Below are 20,266 nucleotides of genomic sequence, written 5' to 3' on the forward strand. Positions count from 1 at the left end.
CCTGTATTCTGACTCGTACAATTCCTTCTCACCTATGACCCTGTTCTCGTTGATCTACACTGGTTTCCAGTCTAGCAATATTTCAATTTTAAAATTCACATCCTTGTCTGCAAATCCCTCCATGGACTCTCCCCTCCCTATCTCTGAAATGTCCACCAGCCCCACAACCCTCCCAGATACCCGTGCTCCTCTGATTCTGACCTCTTCCATATCCCCACTTCCCGTGGCTCACACACTGACGGCCGTGCCTTCAGCTACCTGAGCCCTCAGCCCTGGAGTTCCCTCCTTAAACCTCTCCACCTTGCGATCTCTCTCTCCTCATTTACGATGCCCCGTAAAATCCATCTCTGATTAAGCTTTTGTTCATAGAACATAGAACATAGAAAAATACAGCACAGAACAGGCCCTTTGGCCCACGATGTTGTGCCGAACCTTTGTCCCAGATTAATCATAGATTATCATTGAATTTACAGTGCAGAAGGAGGCCATTCGGCCCACTGAGTCTGCACCGGCTCTTGGAAAGAGCACCCTACCCAAGGTCAACACCTCCACCCAACTCTAAGGGCAATTTTGGAATCTAAGGGCAATTTATCATGGCCAATCCACCTAACCTGCACATCTTTGGACTGTGGGAGGAAACCGGAGCACCCGGAGGAAACCCACGCACACACGGGGAGAACGTGCAGACTCCGCACAGACAGTGACCCAAGCCAGGAATCGAACCTGGGACCCTGGAGCTGTGAAGCAATTGTGCTATCCCTCTCTCCTAATACCTCCTTATATGGCTTGATGTCAGATTTTGTCTGATCGCCTTATGGAGTGCCTTGGGATTTTGTACCATGTTAAAGATGCTATATAAATGCAAGTGATTGTTGTTGTTGTAAACTTTAGCAGGATTGGAACAAGCAGCATGCATGTAACCAATGACAGGTCATGTGCTGGTGTCAGCTTTGTTTTCAATGGGTAGCACTCTTGCCTCTGAACGGCAAAGCTGTGGGTTGACTTTCCCCTCCAGAAACCTGCCTACATGATCTAAGTTGACACTCCCGCCCTGTCAGAGGCAATGATTCTTTTTGGGTGGGGTGTATCTGCTACCCTCTCAAGCTGGATGTAAAGCATCCCATGGTGCAATTCTGAAGAAAAGCAGGGGAGGAATTCCCAATGCCCTGGCCAATTGTCCCATTACCCGGAAGAGCTTATGAGGAAAGGCTGAGGGACTTGAGGCTGTTTTCGTTACAGAGAAGAAGGTTAAGAGGTGACTTAATTGAGGCATACAAGATGATCAGAGCATTGGATAGGGTGGACAGTGAGAGCCTTTTTCCTCGGATGGTGATGTCTAGCTCAAGGGGACATAGCTTTAAATTGAGGGGAGATAGATATAGGACAGATGTCAGAGGTAGGTTCTTTACTCCGAGAGTAGTAAGGGCGTGGAATGCCCTGCCTGCAACAGTAGTGGACTCGCCAACACTAAGGGTATTCAAATGGTCATTGAATAGATATATGGACGATAAGGGAAGAGTGTAGATGGGCTTTAGAGTGGTTTCACAGGTCGGCGCAACATCGAGGGCCGAAGGGCCTGTCCTGCGCTGTAATGTTCTGTGTTCTGTGTGTGTACCAAACAGATAAGTTCCTGTGGATGCTGGAAACTGAAACAAAAACAGAAAATACTGGACAATCTCAGCAGGTCTGACAGAATCTGTGGAGAGAGAAGGGAGCTCCTCTCTCCATGATAATTTTATTTCACTGCTATTTGTGTGAGCCACCAGGGTTGCCACATTTCCCAATTACAACAGTGACTAACTACACTTCAAGAATTATTTCATTGGCTGTAAAGCATTTTAGAACCTCCAGAAACCATGAAAGGCCGTGTAAACATTCTTTCTTTATGCCTTTCATTCCTTTCTCTTCAACAAACACTGACCAATGACGTGTAGCCAATTGACAAAGCCATGCCCCGCTCAGTGGTGTGGGACGGAGGAGATCTCATGACTTTGTGTCCACTCCCAAGCCACCCATCTTGATGTGATGTTTCTGAACTCCCTTGCAGATCATACCCTGATGGGCAGTGCGGTCAGCGTTCAAAATGGAGCCAGCGATTCCAATACCAGCTGTATCACCACGGTCAGCTCTTGCACAGCAGCCCTCAATGCATCCAGAAAACAGCACTTTACCCAGACGGGCATGTTGTAAGTGAAGTGAATATATCCATTACTAGACCTAGAGTGCTGTGTACAGTGTTGGCCACTTACTCAAGGGGGGACATTCTTGCATTGGAAGCAGTACAGAGAAGGTTGACGAGGCGGATTCCTGGTATGAGAGATGTGAGTTGTGAGAAAAGGTTGAGCAGGTTGGTTCCATACTCACTGGAGTTTAGAAGAATGAGAGGTGACTTTAGGGAAACGTGTAAGATTCTGAGGGGGTTTGACAGGGTGGGATATACTAGCTCAGAGGATATTTCCCCCTCATTGGGGGAGCCTGGAACCAGAGGTCACAGCTTCAAAGCCAAGATGAGGAGGAATTTCTTCTCTCAGATTATTAGTGTTTGGAATTCTGTACCCCGGATAGCGGTGGTGGCTGGGGCACTGAATATATTCAGGGCTGAGGTGGACAGAGTTTTGATTGACCATGGAGTCGAGGGTTATGGAGAGGCAGGAAAATGGAGGTAAGGGGTGTGATCTACCGGCCATGTACCGCCAGAACCGGGCGCGATTCGGCCAATAGATTCCGGGAGAGGTTTCCTCCAGGATTCTGGACTGCCGTTACGCCTCATGAGATCTAATCAGATCTCGCAAGACATCGTGATCTGGGTCCTGCGGGACCCAGTCTCGAACAGCTACATGAGTTTAAGAATCCAATTCGCCGTGCTCGAGCTGATCTAATGTCCACCTGCCACATGCCGGCCTCGCTGAGGAAAGCCCAGCCAGGCGCCGTTCAGTACCGGGTCCCACAAGCGGGGAGGAGGCAGAACGGTACCTGGGGAGGTCTCCCAGGTGATCGGAGGGCCCCGAGTGGCAGGATGGGCAGGATGGCGCCCTGGCATTGCTCATACCACCCGAGCACCATGGCACTGCCAACCTGGCACCCTGGCAGTGCCACCAGGGTGCCAGCCTGGCATTGCCGGGGTGCCCAGGTGGAACTGCCAGACTGGCATGGGCACTGCCATGGTACCAGGCTGGCATTCTGCCTGCACCAGGATCGGGCTTGGGCATGTCCTTCCCCCTTGAGGTGAGGCTCGAAGACCCTCTTATAGACAAGTTGGGACGTTGGAGGGTCTGGGGGTTGCATCGGTGGGGTTGAGAGATCGGGATGCCATTTAAATCTCAACCCAACATCACAAATAAAAAACAAAAATCTTGTCATCATCATATTGCTGCGTGTGGGATCTCTATTTGTGCAAATTGGCTGTTGTGTTTCCCAAATAAAATGGCGACTACATATCAAAAAGTATTTAATTGGCTGTAAAGCACTTTGGAACATGCTAAGGTCATGAAAGGCACGATAGAGATGCAAATATTTATCCTGAATTTTGCAGTTAGCAGCAAAGCAAGGCTGCTCGCCAGTGACCTGGCAGAGAGATCGAACAATCTCTGTTCCACTCACTCAGCAGGCAGTGAATTGGAGAGCAATTTAATGGAGATTCTCAGTATGTAGCAGCAATGTTGTCATCTCCAACACACCCCCCTCCCCCAATCCCCCTCCTCAACCCCCTTCCAGGGCCCAAAACATTCCTTCCAAGTGAAGTAGTGATTTACTTGTACTCCTCTGTGTTAGTATAGGGTGTACTCCGCTCACAATGTGTTCTCCTGTACACTGGTACAGGAGACCAATGGTGGATGGAGCGACCACGTTGCGGGATATGTCCGTTCAGTCCACAAGCATGACTGTGAGTTTCCGCCAGCTGTCATTTTAATTCTCTGCCTCACTCCCACTCTGACCTCTCTGTCCTCGGGCCCCTCTGCTGATTTAGTGAAGTTCAACATAAACTAGAGGAACACCAGCTGACCTTTTGATTAGACGCTTTTACAACCGCAACATTGAGTTCAGCAATTTCAGACCAGACCATTTTTTCAGACAGCAGTTGGTGGCGATCCCATTGTTGCCATTAACACCTCCTCCAGACCCATCTTTTGGTTTTTTACTTGTCCCATTATCATCCCCTTTTGACTTGTACCATCAGCCCCTTTGTCATTCAACCGCCCCGTCCCCCCTCCTGCCTTCTGCACAATCACAGACCCTGGGCTGGATTCTCTGCCGGCGGGATGCTCCGTGTTGCCGGCGCCTGGGGGTTTCCCGACGGTGTGGGGCTGCCCCACAATGGGAAATCCTATTGACCAGCTGGCGCAATGGAGCATCCCACCAGTGTGGCACAGTGGGAAGGAGAATCCAGCCCCTTCTCTTCTTGTTCTACCCCCGCCTCCAATTCTCGGTCGTCCTGTTACCTGTTAGATCTTTCACTTTTTCCAGTTATAAAAATAATCTTGATTATTGTCACAAGTAGGCTTAAATTAACACTGTAATGAAGTTACTGTGAAAATCCCCTTGTTGCCACACTCCGGCGCCTGTTCGGGTACACAGAGGGAGAATTCAGAATGTCCAATTCACCTAACGGCACGTCTTTCGGGACCTGTGGGAGGAAACCGGAGCACCCGGAGGAGACCCACGCAGACACGGGGAGAAGGTGCAGACTCCGCACAGACAGTGACCCAAGCCGGGAATCGAAACCGGGTCCCTGGCGCTCTGAAGCAACAGTGTTAACCACTAAGCTACCGTGCCACCCATGTTCTGATGAAAGGTCATCATCCCGAAACGTTAAATCAGTTCCTCGCATCACAGGCGCTATATAAATGTCAGCTGCTGTCATTGTGATATAACAAAGGATAAATACAACAACAAGCATTTATATAGGGCCCGCTTGCTGCTCCACTGCTGAAGTCATGTGCACACATTGCAGTTGCTTGTCTAGGAATTTGCTCCCCTACCCTCCCTGCCCACCACCCCACTCCTTCCCCTCTGTGCTTTATATGATGTAAACATTGTACTAAATAGATGCTTCGCTGTGAATCCATTTGGTTGAATTGACGATCCGTAATTATTTTTAGTAATCCTTGATGATAAAATTTCAAAACGCACCACGCTCAACTCTCTTTGTCGTTGCAGTGATGGTCGTACTGTTGCCATTAAGAAAATGAAGAAAAGAACTTTTAGCCTTTCGAAAGCCATTCGCAAAGAGGTGAAACTTGTGCGGTGAGTCACGGGCGGTAAATGGGATCTTTGTTCAACTGGTGCGGTGTTATAAATGTTTTGGCTCCAGTCAACCTGTTAAGTGAATATGAAAAGAGGCCATTCGCACCATCTGCTTCATCCTGACCCACAGAAACTGATGCAATTCAGCTGTGCCGCACCTGTTCATGAAGGTGAACCATGTGGTTTCCTGGCTGTGGTAGTATGTATTGGGGGTCATGTGGGACTGGAAGCCCTAATGTCATTGGCTGACAGATCCCGGGTCCTGGTTGGCCGTTGACCTCTAGCTCCGCCCTGAAGGCGGAGTATAAGAAGCCGGAGTCCTCCCCCGCAGGCCATTCTACTATCGAGCTGCGGGGGAACAGACACGCTTAATAAAGCCTCATCGACTTCACTCTATTCGTCTCATGGAGTCTTTGTGCGCTACAATTTATTAAGCGTGCCTAAAAAGGACTATGGAGTTCAGGATCATTCCAGAATGCCTGAGGATCAGCCCCCACGCAGTGAACGCGGCAGCAGCCTTCAAGCACTGGCAGACTTGTTTCGAGGCCTACCTCAGAACGGCCACCGGCCGGGTCACAGAAGACCAAAAACTACAGGTCCTGCACTCGAGGGTGAGCACGGAGATTTTCTCCCTCATCGAAGACGCGGAGGATTTCCAGACGGCGTTCGCAGCACTGGAAAGTCTCTATGTCCGCCCAGTTAACCAAATCTACGCTCGCTACCAGCTCGCGACGAGACGGCAAGGTCCCGGAGAATCGATGGACGAATTCTACGCCGCGCTGCTGATTTTGGGACGAGCCTGCAGCTGCCCTTCGGTGAACGCAAATGAACACACGGACATGTTAATGCGCGATGCTTTTGTGGCAGGTATGAATTCCTCCCAAATCCGCCAAAGACTTCTAGAAAGAGAGTCGCTAGGACTCTCAGAGACCCGGGCCCTAGCAGCCTCCCTAGACGTGGCCGCGCATAATACCCGCACCTACGGCCCCGACCGCGCGGCAGCCCATTGGGCTCCGTACATACCCGTTGCGACAAACCCACCCCCCCCCCCCCGGACACCCCACAGGCTTGCGCGGTCCAAACGCCAAGTCGCACCGGGGGCGCCCGCTGCTATTTCTGCGGCCAGGCGAAACACCCCCGGCAGCGCTGCCCGGCACGCGCAGCAATCTGCAAGAGCTGCGGGAAAAAGGGCCATTTCGCGGTTGTGTGCCGGTCCCGCGAGGTCGCCGCTGTCCCGGGAGAACAGGGAGCCCTGCAAGCCTTTACGTTCCCCAACCCCCCCAGCGCCCCATGTACAACCCGCAGGCGCAGCCGCTCTAGGTCCCGAACACCGCGGTCCTGGGAGAACAGGGAGCCCTGCACGCCGCTTACGCTCCCCAACCCCCCCCCCCCCCGTCCCCCCCCCCCCGTCCCCACGTATGACCCGCCGGCGCTTCCACTTTGGGTCCCGACCACCACTCTCCCCGGAGAAGAGGGAGTTCTGCGCGTCTCTAACGCCCCCCCAAACCACCCCCCCCCCTGCGCCCCACGTCTGACCCGCCGGCGCTACCAACTTGGGTCCTGACCACTGCTGTCCCCAGAGATGGGGGAGCCCCGCGCGGTCCTAACGCTCCCCAACCCCCCCAGCGCCCCATGTGCGACCCGCAGACGCCGCCATTTTGGGTCCCGGCCACCACGAGGGGAGGAAGGGCGCCGCCATCTTGGACCACCCCAGACCTGTACGACGCGTGGGGGCGGCCATTTTGTCCACCCCCGCTGCCATCTTGTGACCCCCCAGCCATGTGCGATGTATGGGGGCAGCCATTTTGTTCATCCCCGACGCCATCTTGGACGGCAACAACGGACCCCACTCCACTACTACAACCACGTCTCGCTTCAATTACGCTCGATCAAGCTCGGCCCCAGACACTCCAGACGACGACGACAACGGTGCTAATAAACGCCCACGAGACACCATGCCTAGTCGACTCCGGGAGCACGGAGAGCTTTATCCACCCCGACACGGTAAGACGCTGTTCCTTGACCACCTATCCCAGCGTACAAAAGATTTCCCTAGCTGCAGGATCCCACTCCGTACAGATCCAAGGATTCTGCATAGTTACCCTAACGGTGCAGGGGAGGGAGTTCAAAAACTACAAACTAAACGTCCTTCCCCAACTCTGCGCCCCCACCTTACTGGGATTAGATTTCCAATGCAATCTACAGAGCCTTACGTTCAAATTCGGCGGCCCAATACCCCCACTCACTATCTGCGGCCTCGCAAACCTCAAGGTGCAACCCCCATCCTTGTTTGCGAACCTCACCCCGGATTGCAAACCCGTCGCCACTAGGAGCAGACGGTACAGCGCCCAGGACCGGACCTTCATTCGGTCCGAAGTCCAGCGGCTACTAAAGGAAGGCATAATCCAGGCCAGCAATAGTCCCTGGAGAGCGCAGGTGGTAGTAGTGAAGACAGGGGAGAAACAAAGGATGGTCATAGACTATAGCCAGACCATCAACAGGTACACACAACTAGACGCGTACCCTCCCCCCGCATATCCGACATGGTCAATCGGATTGCCCAGTATAAGGTCTTCTCCACCGTGGACCTCAAGTCCGCCTACCATCAGCTCCCCATCCGCCCAAGTGACCGCAAGTACACAGCCTTCGAGGCAGACGGGCGATTATACCATTTCCTAAGGGTCCCATTTGGCGTCACAAACGGGGTCTTGGTCTTCCAACGGGAGATGGACCGAATGGTTGATCAACATGGGTTGCGGGCCACGTTCCCGTATCTCGACAATGTAACCATCTGCGGCCACGACCAGCAGGACCACGACGCCAACCTCCAAAAATTCCTCCAGACCGCCAAAGCCTTGAACCTCACGTAAAACGAGGACAAGTGCGTTTTTAGCACCAATCGGCTAGCCATTCTGGGCTACGTAGTGCGCAATGGGATAATAGGCCCCGACCCCGAACGTATGCGCGCCCTCATGGAATTCCCCCTCCCGCACTGCCCAAAAGCCCTGAAACGCTGCCTGGGGTTCTTTTCGGACTACGCCCAGTGGGTCCCCCAGTACGCAGACAAGGCCCGCCCCCTAATACAGACCACGACCTTCCCTCTATCGACAGAGGCTTGCCAGGCCTTCAGCCGCATCAAAGCGGATATCGCAAAGGCCACGATGCGCGCCATCGACGAGTCCCTCCCCTTCCAGGTCGAGAGCGACGCCTCCGACGTAGCTCTAGCGGCCACCCTTAACCAAGCGGGCAGACCGGACCCTCCACACCTCAGAAATCCGCCACTCCTCAGTGGAAAAGGAAGCCCAAGCCATAGTGGAAGCTGTGCGACATTGGAGGCATTACCTGGCCGGCAGGAGATTCACTCTCCTCACTGACCAACGGTCGGTAGCCTTCATGTTCGATAATGCACTGCGGGGCAAAATCAAAAACGACAAGATCTTAAGGTGGAGGATCGAGCTCTCCACCTTCAACTACGAGATTTTGTATCGTCCCGGAAAGCTGAACGAGCCGTCTGATGCCCTATCCCGCGGCACATGTGCCAACGCACAAATTAACCGCCTCCAAACCCTCCACGAGGACCTCTGCCACCCGGGGGTCACTCGGTTTTTCCACTTTATCAAGTCCCGCAATCTCCCATACTCTTTAGAGGAGGTCCGTACAGTCACAAGGGACTGCCACATCTGCGCGGAATGCAAACCGCATTTTTTCAGGCCGGATGGTGCGCACCTGATTAAGGCTTCCCGCCCCTTTGAACGCCTTAGTCTCGATTTCAAAGGGCCCCTCCCCTCCACCGACCGCAACACATACTTTCTTAATGTGGTGGACGAATACTCCCGCTTCCCATTCGCCATTCCCTGCTCTGACATGACCTCGGCCACAGTCATTAAAGCCCTGAACACCATCTTCACACTGTTCGGTTGCCCCACATACGTCCACAGCGACAGGGGGTCCTCTTTCATGAGTGACGAGCTGCGCCAGTTCCTGCTCAGCAAGGGCATAGCCTCAAGCAGGACGACCAGCTACAACCCCCGGGGGAACGGGCAATTAGAGAGGGAGAACGGCACGGTCTGGAAGACCGTCCTACTGGCCCTAGGGTCCAGGGACCTCCCAGTTTCACGGTGGCAGGAGGTCCTCCCGGACGCTCTCCACTCCATCCGGTCACTATTATGTACGAGCACTAATCAAACGCCTCATGAGCGTCTCCTTGTCTTCCCTAGGAGGTTCTCCTCTGGAACGTCGCTGCCGACCTGGCTGGCGGCCCCAGGACCTATCTTGCTCCGAAAGCATGTGCGGGCACATAAGGCGGACCCGTTGGTCGAAAGGGTTCACCTCCTCCACGCGAACCCGCAGTACGCTTACGTGGAGTACCCCGACGGCCGACAGGACACGGTCTCCCTGCAGGATCTGGCGCCCGCCGGCAACACACACACACCCCCGACACCATTCACCCAACCCCCCCCCCTTCCTGCCACCGCCGCACCCCGCGACCGCCCCCTTCCCAGGAGGATCGGTTCCCCTCCCCTCAGGCCCAACCAAGAATAAAGCCCAAGCTGAAACCGTAAGGCTCCCGGAGACGACAACACCGGTACAAGCACCACCACCGCCACCAGGGCCGAGGCGATCGACACGGACGACCAGACCGCCCGACCGACTCGTGGCGTCGATCTAAATCAATATATGGACTTTTCACAAGAACATTTTGCTTTTCTCCCGATACCTTCTGTAAATAGTTGAAACAGGACAAAATTGTCCAATACTGTATTGCCATGTGAATGTTTTCCTCCCAGGACCAGCCCTGTAAACCCTTACCACCATACGAAGCATCACCCCGCCGGGTTCATTTTTGACAAGGGGTGAATGTGGTAGTATGTATTGGGGGTCATGTGGGACTGGAAGCCCTAATGTCATTGGCTGACAGATCCCGGGTCCTGGTTGGCCGTTGACCTCTAGCTCCGCCCTGAAGGCGGAGTATAAGAAGCCGGAGTCCTCCCTCGCAGGCCATTCTACTATCGAGCTGCGGGGGAACAGACACGCTTAATAAAGCCTCATCGACTTCACTCTATTCGTCTCACGGAGTCTTTGTGCGCTACACTGGCCAAAGGTCTGTTGTAAAGCACAAGCTCACTGGTGGTGCAGGCTCATCACCCAGCTAGGCCTCACATCTCCACATCTGCCAATGGAACTCTCTAACTCCTGCAGGATGGTCGCAGGAAGGCACCAGAGGTCTACAGACATTTGGCAAAAGTTCCTAAAAAGAAATTGCTACCCGACCTTTTCATTGTTTTCTTTGACTTTTCACGGGATGAGGGCATCGCTGGCTAGGCCAGCATTTGATGTCCGTCCCTAGTTGCCCTTGAGAAGGTGGTGATGAGTTGCCTTCTTAAACCGCTGCAGTGTTGTGGTGTAGGTACACCCACAGTGCTGTTAGCGAGGGGGTTCCTGGATTTCGACCCATCGACAGTGAATGAATGCCATATTTTTCAAAATATTTACATAATGTTTATATTATATATGTGGTTAGCACTGCTGCCTCACAGCGCCAGGGACTCAGGTTCAATTCCGGCCTTGGGTCACTGTCTGTGTGGACTTTGCACGTTCTCCCCGCGTCTGCGTGGGTTTCCTCCGGGTGCTCCGGTTTCCTCCCACAGTCCAAAGATGTGCGGGTTAGGTGGATTGGCCGCGCTAAATTTCCCCTTAGTGCTCAGGGATGTGCAGGTTAGGTTATGGGGTTAAGGGGATAGGGTGGTGTGGGCAGGGCAGTGGACCTGGGTCGAGTGCTCTTTTGGAGAGTCGATGCAGACTTAAAGGGCCTAATGGCCTCCTTCTGCACTGTAGGGATTCTATGATTCTATTTTGAGGGCAGGATGATGAGCGACTCGAAGGGGAACTTCCAGGTGGTGGTGTTTCCATGAATCTGCTGCCCTTGTAGCGTTGCAGGTTTGGAAGATGCTGTCAAATCATGCTGAGTTCCTGCAATGCATCTTGTAGATGGTACACACGGCTGCCACTGTGCATCGGTCGTGGAGGGAGTGAACTTGTAGGTTGGTGGATGGGTGTTAGGCAAGCGGGCTGCTTCGCCTGGGATAGTGTCGATCTTCATGAGTGTTATTGGAGCTGAACTCATTCAAGCAAGTGGAGAGAATTCCAACACACTCCTGACTTGTGCCTTGTAGATGGAGGATAGGCTTTGGGGAGTCAGGAGGTGAGTCAAGCACCACAGAATTCCCAGCCTCTGACCTGCTCTTGTAGCCACAGTATTTATATGCCTGGTCCAGTTCAGTTTCTTGTCAATGCTAACCCCTAAAATGTTGATCATGGGAAATAATTTCTGCACTACGGTTCAAAGCTTTTGCCAAATGTTCGCAGGATCACAGAATCATAGAATTTACAGTGCAGAAGGAGGCCATTCGGCCCATCGAGTCTGCACTGGCTCTTAGAAAGAGCACCCTACCCAAGCCCACACCTCCACCCTATCCCCATTACCCAGTAACCCCACCTATCCCCATTACCCAGTAACCACACCCAACACTAAGGGCAATTTTGGACACTAAGGACAATTTAGCATAGCCAATCCACCTAACCCGCACATCTTTGGACTGTGGGAGGAAACCGGAGCACCAGGAGGAAACCCACGCACACACGGGGAGAACGTGCAGACTCCACACAGACAGTGACCCAAGCCAGGAATCGAACCTGGGACCCTGGAGCTGTGAAGCAATTGTGCTAACCACTATGCTACCATGCTGCCCCTATTAGAATCTCCAACCAGTGGAAATAGTTTATCTTTATCTACCCTGTCTTTCTCTGTTAATATCTGAAATGAGTCACGCTTTGGGGGAACTTCCCTTCCACCTCATTGTTTCATCTATTTATTTATTTATAAAAAAATGTTTAAATTGAGGGGCAATTTAGCGTGGCCAATCCACCAACCTGCACGTCTTTGGGTTGTGGGGGTGAGACCCACGCAGACACGGGGAGAATGTGCAAACTCCACACGGACAGTGACCCAAGCCGGGAATCGAACCTGGGACCCTGGAGCTGTGAAGCAATTGTGCTATCCACAATGCTACCGTGCTGCCCACAATGCTACCGTGCTGCCCACTAGACCATGCACACATGACACATTACAAAAGCGACCCCGGAAAATGCAGTGAGAGTGGATGTAAAGGTTTGATCTTGCATAATTATCTTACATCATTATCTCACATACCATATATTGTGCAGAACATAGTTTAATGGTTCCTGATATTAGAAGCAGGTCGTCCTCCAAATGATGCCGTGGAAGATCCACATGTGTGAGAAAATGTATTCTGCAAAAATGGTGCCGGGCAGAATTCATTTCTAACCAAAGCCCAGCGTTACCATGCCCCTGTTGATCAATTAAGCCACTTCAATTCTTGGACCAAAAGGTTGTTCTTGGCTGAAATCCCACTCCAGAGACCTGAACGTACAAGCAAGGCTGACACTTCCAGAGTAGTACTGCATTGTCTTTTGGATGAGGACCTGGCTGCCCTCACAAACAGCTATAAAAGATGCCACTGCCACTATTTCGAAGATGTGCAGGTTGGTGGATTGGCCACGCTAAATTGTCCCTTAATTTTAAAAAAAGATGTCTAAATAAATAAATAAATAAAACAACGAGGGGGAAGGGAAGTTCCCCAAATGCCTGCCTCATTCTGAGAACATTTGGCAAAAGCAGCACAAGACCCTTTGAACCGTAGTGCAGGAACAAGTAGTTCTCCCCAGGGTCCAGACCAAAAAGTATCCCTCTGGCCACATCATGAAAAAACAGATTGTCTGATCATGATTTCAATTCTACTTATGGGATCTTGCTGTGCAACAGTGACTTCAACAGTACTTCATTGGCTGTAATCAACTTTGGGATATCCTGAGGTGTGTGCGAGGCACTATAGAAATGAAGGACTTTTTTTCTCTGCCACGTACACTGTTAACCAGAGTTTAATGTTAACTTTTTAATCTGTGCCTGTTCGGATTTGACAGTGAACTTGACCATCCAAATCTCTGCAAGTTTATTGGAGGTTGTACTGAAGTTCCAAATGTGGCGATAATAACCGAGTATTGTCCAAAAGGCAGCTTGAATGATGTCCTCCTCAATGAAGACATCCCATTGAACTGGGGTTTCAGGTAAGAGTTTAGAGTTTAGAGTGGAGGATTCCACTACCTTATAACTGCACTCCCCACCCCAGTTATGTTTTAGTTATTAAGTTGCTGCCTCATCTACATGGTGACACTGTGGTTAGCACTGCTGCCTTACCCCGCCAGGGACCTGGGTTCAATTTCGGCCTGGGGAGACTGCGTGGAGTCTGCACGTTCTCCCCGTGTCTGCGTGGGTTTCCTCCGGGTGCTCCGGTTTCCTCCCACAGTCCAAAGATGTGCAGGTCAGGTGGATTGGCCATAGTCAATGTGTGGGGATTACAGGGATAAGGTGGAGAGTTGGCCGAGGTAGCATGTTCTTTCGGAGTGTCGGTGCAGACTCGATAGGCCGAATGGCCTTCTTCTGCACTATAGGGATTCTATAATTTTATTCTATGATGCTTGGCTGGAGATGCCAGGAGTGAAGATCATCCTCCTGTATCTCAACCGTACAACATGTGAATGTTACTTAGATATTTAAACCTGGGATGTATGGCAGGCATATCCATTGTGCTACTTATCCACAGTCTACATGTACACACGTAAACACAAACACACACATACAGGTAAACACGCCCGCTCACAGCTGATGATGCCGGAGAGAGGAGCTGAGTGAACAGCGTCAGAAACTGGGTATCTTCTGAAAAAATGAGATTGAAGGATTGAGAAATAAACAACACAAAAGCTGTGGAGGAAATGTAAATTAGGGTGGGTGAATTAAATGGCAAATTAGTTGAGAGAAATAAAAAGAGGGAAAGAAAAGATGAATACTGGAGAAGAGAGATGGAATGGAAAAGAAAAAGCTCAATTCTACCACTTTTAGATACAGTTTGAAAATCTCCACCAACCAATTAAAAGCTGAAGGAAATAATCTTCACACTTACAAAGGCAAATTTTCAGTGCCAGAGAGGCTTTTTGTAAGTAATTGATTCTGAACAGGTTATTAACACAGTACTTAGTCTGGAGTGGACAAGGTGTTTATTTTGATGGGGTTTAGTTTATGTAAACAATGCAAATTCATGGAACTCGCTGCATGTCAATGGTGAGACAGACAACGAGATCCTTGCCAGATTCTACGTTGCTCTGGTGGATGTGCGCCTTACGCGACAGAAGATAATTAAGCGACAATTAAGCCCATTAAAGAGCCAATTGATAGCCTGTGTTACACGGCCCACCTGCTTTTATGGTCGGCAGGCAGTCTGATTGGCCAGACGGGCATTTAGCTACTATCTCGATCTAGAGCGGGATTAAATGTCAGGACAGAAATAACATTTTTTAAATATGTCTGGGGACTGAGGTTTTCCGAGTTCTGCTGTTAGGTGTGCATAACATGGTTTGATGGTTCCTTTCATTAGAAGCGAGTTATCCTCCAACTAATACCTTGGAAGATCAACAGGTGTGAGAAAATGTATTCTCTAGTAATGGAGCTGGACAGAGTTCATTTCCAAATGAAGTCCCAAGTTAACATGCCCCTACTATAAACTGTATGATTCTGTGATGATTCTATTGATCAATTAAGCTGCTTCGATTCTTGGACCAAAAGGTTGTTCTTGGGTGAAGTCTCACTCCAGAGACCTGAACTCACAGGGGAGGCTGTCGCTCCCAGAGTAGTTTAATTTGAAGCTCCCAGAGACAGCTCCGCAGCAGCTGTCCACATTGAGGGCACCCAATTAGAAGCGCCCGCCCATTCCATCTCTTATCTCAGTGCCCACCTTCTTCCCGCGCCTGTCGGCAGCACTGAGCCTTTCTCAGGGTGCGTTTGACGCTGGTTGCCTGGCAATTAGCCAGCTAGTGTGAAATCGCATTCTGGGGCAGATCACAGCCAGAGGCGCATTTTGCGTCTGCTTCTGGGCCATCTAAATGCTCGTTCCCAGCAGGCACAAAGTCCAGGCTGCTGTTTTTGTGAAGCTAACAGCAGAGTGTTGCAATTCGGACAGCAACATTTAGGTCTCCGTGCTTGATGCGCAATCAATTACTCTCAAGACAGGGTGAGTCATAACTAATAGGCTTTAATCTGCTAGAACTATTCCCCAGCAGCTTCGATACAGAAAGTGAAGGCTGCTGCGAAGGCATCGGTTCTTATACTCCGCCTCTCAGGGCGGAGCTATGTACATCAGCCAATGGTAGACTCCTGGGTCTAGCCAATGGTCATCCACCTCTCAGGTAACGCAATACCTGGTATCACCACAGTGCTTACCTGTGATTAACTGTCCCTTGCCTGACGTTGCTGCACCATTTTCAGATCATAGAATCATAGAATCCCTACAGTGCAGAAGGAGGCCATTCAGCCCATCGAGTCTGCACCGACCCCCTGAAAGAGCGCCCTACCCAATCCCACTCCCCTACCCTATCCCCGTAACCTCACCTAACCTGCAAATCTTTGGACACCAAGGGGCAATTTCTCATGACCAATCCACCTAACCTGAAAATCTTTGGACTGTGGAAGGAAACCGGAGCACCCGGAGGTAACCCATGTAGAGATGGGGAGAATGTGCAAACTCCATACAGACAATGAGCCGGAATCGAACCCGGGTCCCTGGCGCTATGAGACAGCAGTGATAACTACTGTGCCACCATGTCGATCAAAGTAGAGAGCACCATTAGCTTCACTATTACTTTGACAATAAAATCAAGCTCAAAATTGTGTCGTTTTTTTTTAAGAAACCAAAGTTATTTTGGCAAGGATACTCTGTCATGACGATGATAACCCTTTGAATTGAACTTAACATTGACGACTTGGCCCAATTTCAAATGATACAATTGTATTTCAGTCTTGTGTGGCTTAAATGTTGGTTAACCCTTTGTGGTTTCACCACAGATTTTCCTTTGCCACTGACATTGCCAGGGGAATGGCTTACCTTCACCAGCATAAAATGTACCACGGCAAGTTAAAATCCACCAATACAGTGATTGATGACCGTTGGGTTTGCAAACTTACAGGTGAGGAATGGCAGTGTCTAACGGCAGCACGCAGCCAGCTGGCCTAAGATTCTCATCATAGAATCGTATGTCACAGAAGGAGGTCGTTCAGCCCATCGCTGGCTCTTTAAAACAGCCCCCCAATTAATTATAGAATCATAGAATCCCTACAGTGCAGAAAGAGGCCTTTCCGTCCATCGGGTCTGCGTTGACCCTCTGAAAGAGCACCCTACCAACGCTCACTCCCTCACCCTCTCCCAGTAACCCCACCTAACCTGCACATCTTTGGACTGTGGGAGGGAACCGGAGCAGACACGGGGAGAACGTGCAAACTCCACACAGTCACCAAGGTCGGAATTGAACCCGGGTCCCTGGTGCTGTGAGGCAGCAGTGCTAACCACCTGTGCCGGTTTAGTCCCGCTCGCCACTGCTCTTCCCCATTGACCTATAACATGTTTCCTTTTCAATGTTTATCCAATTCCCTTTTGAAAGTTACCATTGAATCTGCTTCTATTGCCCTTTCTGGTTGTCCTTTCAATCGTCTTAAATCCGTGTCTTGCATCCTGTGTTCCCCACCAGATTTCTGCTTGCCAACCTACAGGAAGGAAGACTTTGCAGAGCCCCCTACACTGTACCATCAGAGGTTACTCCAAGTGTACTTACCTCCTGAGGCCCAGATGATGCCACATTTTGACCCCACCCTTACGACAGATGTATACAGGTAACTTGGAGAATAAAACCAATGAGTGTCATTTAAACTGTGGCCCAGTAGGTTAATGCTCTTGCCTCTGAATAAAGTAGTTGTGGGTTCAAATCCCACTCCAGAGATTTCACCACAAAAATACTGTATTGGTGATGGGGGTAGATTATGAGGGATATTTCGGGTGGATGTGGGGTGAGGGGGAATGGGGGTATGTGAGGGTTGGGTTGAGGGATAAGGGGCATGAAAACAATGTTGGAGAACTGAGCTAAAATCCCAGAGAACCAACATGGAAATCTAGCCCAACGTCCTACCAGAAGTGCCAACCTTGCTCAGTCTCCTGTGTCAAACCCGTGTCAGTGAAGTACCATCGGAGGAAGGGGAAAAAGATTTGAATAAATATATTGAAGCATGTGTGATACTGAAGTAAAATGGAGATTTTTGTAGCTTTATGCCCGAGACTGAGGTTTTGTCTCGGCACCTATCTTTTCTGGAAATGAGTATTGAAGAAATACTTTGTGATTCTTACAGCTATGGCATCATTCTACTAGAAATTGCAACCAGAAGCGATCTTGTGCCGGTAAGTTTAATTCAAAACGGAATCCAGGCCGATCCTTTGATAACCGGCTCCATAATCATATTCCTGTTCTGAACATAGGAAGAACAAGAGGCCATTTTGCCCCACCAGCTTGTTCTATCTTTCAACTTAACTCATGGCTGCTCTGTAGCTTAACTCCGCCTACCCGCTTTTGTTCCGTAAACCTTGCCCTGAAAGATAAAATCCGTTAATCACAGTTTTGACATTTTTAATTGGCCACAGGTCCTTTTTATTTCCTGTGGGCAAGAGTTCCAGATGTCCAGGACTCTCTGCGTGAAGAAGTGCTTCCTGATATCATCCTGAACTGCCCCAATCAGGCCACATGTTCCTACAACTGCCGTGACTTCGCCATATCTTCGGTTGTCGTTCAGTTTTCTTTTTTAGCCCAATGCAATTACTGGTTGCAGTATGAAAAGCACATGTAGTACCGCCCTCAATACTGGACTATTGTCCTTGTCTCTCTTCAGCAATACCATCTTGAGGAAAGACTGCACTTTCCCCACCGTATGCAGAATAGTTTTAGACCATTTTCTGTAGTTATTCGGAAAGGGTTGTGGGAGCAGATTCTGTTGCAAAATTCAACAGCAATACTGTGATGAATATAAGAAATGGTTATATAGAATAATGAATAAAGAACAATACAGCACAGGAACAGGCCCTTCGGCCCTCCAAGCCTGCACCAATCACGGGTCCCATCTAGACCAACCACCTGTATCCTTCTAGACCCCGTCTGTTCATGTGCCTATCCAGATAAGTCTTCAAGGTCGCTAATGTATCTGCCTCAACCACCTCACCTGGCAGCGCATTCCAGGCCACCACCACCCTCTGTGTAAAAAACTTCCCCCGCACATCTCCACTGAACCTTTCCCCCCCCTCACCTTGAACTTGTGCACCCTTGTAATTGTCATTTCCGCCCTGGGAAAAAGCCTCCAACTGTTCACCCTATCTATACCTCTCATAATTTTATAAACTTCTATCAGGTCGCCCCTCAGCCTCCGTCACTCTAGGGAGAACAATCGCAGTTTATTCAATCTCTCCTCATAGCTAATACCCTCCATACCAGGCAACATCCTGGTAAACCTTTTCTGTACTCTCGCCAAAGCCTCCACGTCATTCTGGTAGTGCAGTGACCAGAATTGGACACATTTTATAGTTTGTATTTTTGCAGCAATGTTATTGAAACCTCGGTTTAAATACTTACAGAGAGTATGCCTGTTAGAGCTGTGATTAAAATTAGGTCAGCAGTGATTTTTGCAGCGAACCAGTGTAATGTTGTAACAGTTTGAGCCTGGTTAAACAAATCGAGGCTCGTTTTGTAACAAAAGACAAAAGAATGCCGTGTGCTTTGTGTGCAACTGATGTAACCATTGGGGAGGGCCATGTGTGTCTGGACAAAGGAGTTGCTTCCAGGACTCTAAGCTGAGCAGAAGGTTTTCAGCTTAGTCCTAAGAAAAGGTTTCTCTCTCCAAGGTCTCTGCACCAAGATAAGGAAGTAAAACCTGATTGTTAACTTTATACATAAGTGGTATTTTAAATATATGGGTTGCTTAATTGGAACATAGAGGCAGGTTTCAGGAAGCAAGTTAAGATGTTGTACCTGTTAACTGTAAAGCTAGTTCTTTGTTGCTAATGTGCTTAATACTGTGTTCAAATTAAAGTTTGCCTTCATATAAAAGCTGTTTACTGGTCAGTGTTATCACTCCTGTGGTGCAGTAACATTTCCTTAACGTTTAACCAAATGCAAATAGGTGGTTTCTAGTCCGGGATCTTAACCAAAATTGGAGTTTTTGTCTAGACCCATAACAATATTCAATAGTAAGATCCAATAGTAATATTCAGAGCAAAACAGAAACAAATATTTGAAGAGAAACATTTTCAGGGCTGTGGGGGACGAGCAGGGGAGGGTGGGACTAACTGGGAAGCTCCTCCACAGAACCAGCACTGCTCTGATGGGTCAAATGGACTCCATCTGTGTTCCACCATTCTATGATTTACACAACTCTCCCGCAGATATCGAGGTGCAATCCATTAGGCAGATGGCGGAGTTCGAGAAAATCCCTCAAAATGTTTCTTTCCCTGGCGCCGCTGCAATAAATTATTTAGAGGTCGTCAGGTGTCATGATTTTGTTATTGAATCTTCATTTTTTGTTTCCTGAGGCACAGCTTCAAAGCTGCAATTTTACCTCTACAAATATCGAGAGGCTGCAAGAAGCATCAATATGATCACAGCAGGCTGTCTGACACGCGTTGTTGCTCTGTTTCTCTGGTTCTAAATATGGCGGTCAATATGGTCGCCTTCCTTAATCCTAATTATGTTTGCTTTAGAGTCGCCAGGTATCTCTCGATACCGCCACAAGGTTCAAACCCGAATACTGATCAAAGAGCCAATACACCAGTTAGTTAGTTCAAAGTCAATACTATTTATTTACACACACAGTAAGATCTACTCATGCACAACAGTACTACAAACTAAACTATCTCTAATGCTAACGCCTATACTTAGCTTCGGGAGCCCACTCAGTCGGAGGAACAATGGCCGTTGTTCGGATCTGAGGTTGCTGGGTTCGAAGGTGTACAGGAGAACAGCTAAGGTCGTCCGTCTGGTAGCGAGGGTTGACCTTGGACTTACTTGCTTCTGGTGCAGCTGGTGG

At 49.8% G+C, this 20,266-nt stretch overlaps 1 protein-coding gene across 1 annotated transcript in view; it reads left to right on the forward strand.

Moving 5' to 3' along the window:
- LOC140430102 (atrial natriuretic peptide receptor 1-like) overlaps window positions 1-20,266 on the forward strand; it is an 80,657-nt gene that overhangs the window by 30,048 nt on the left and 30,343 nt on the right. Inside the window, exons 9-14 of the mRNA XM_072517619.1 lie at window positions 2,048-2,186; window positions 5,158-5,244; window positions 13,246-13,389; window positions 16,217-16,338; window positions 16,897-17,038; window positions 17,549-17,597. Coding sequence (XP_072373720.1) covers window positions 2,048-2,186; window positions 5,158-5,244; window positions 13,246-13,389; window positions 16,217-16,338; window positions 16,897-17,038; window positions 17,549-17,597 — 683 coding nt within the window. The remainder of the gene's footprint in view (window positions 1-2,047; window positions 2,187-5,157; window positions 5,245-13,245; window positions 13,390-16,216; window positions 16,339-16,896; window positions 17,039-17,548; window positions 17,598-20,266) is intronic.

Source organism: Scyliorhinus torazame, chromosome 9 (genome assembly GCF_047496885.1).
Source record: "Scyliorhinus torazame isolate Kashiwa2021f chromosome 9, sScyTor2.1, whole genome shotgun sequence".
Taxonomy (NCBI): Eukaryota; Metazoa; Chordata; class Chondrichthyes; order Carcharhiniformes; family Scyliorhinidae; genus Scyliorhinus; species Scyliorhinus torazame.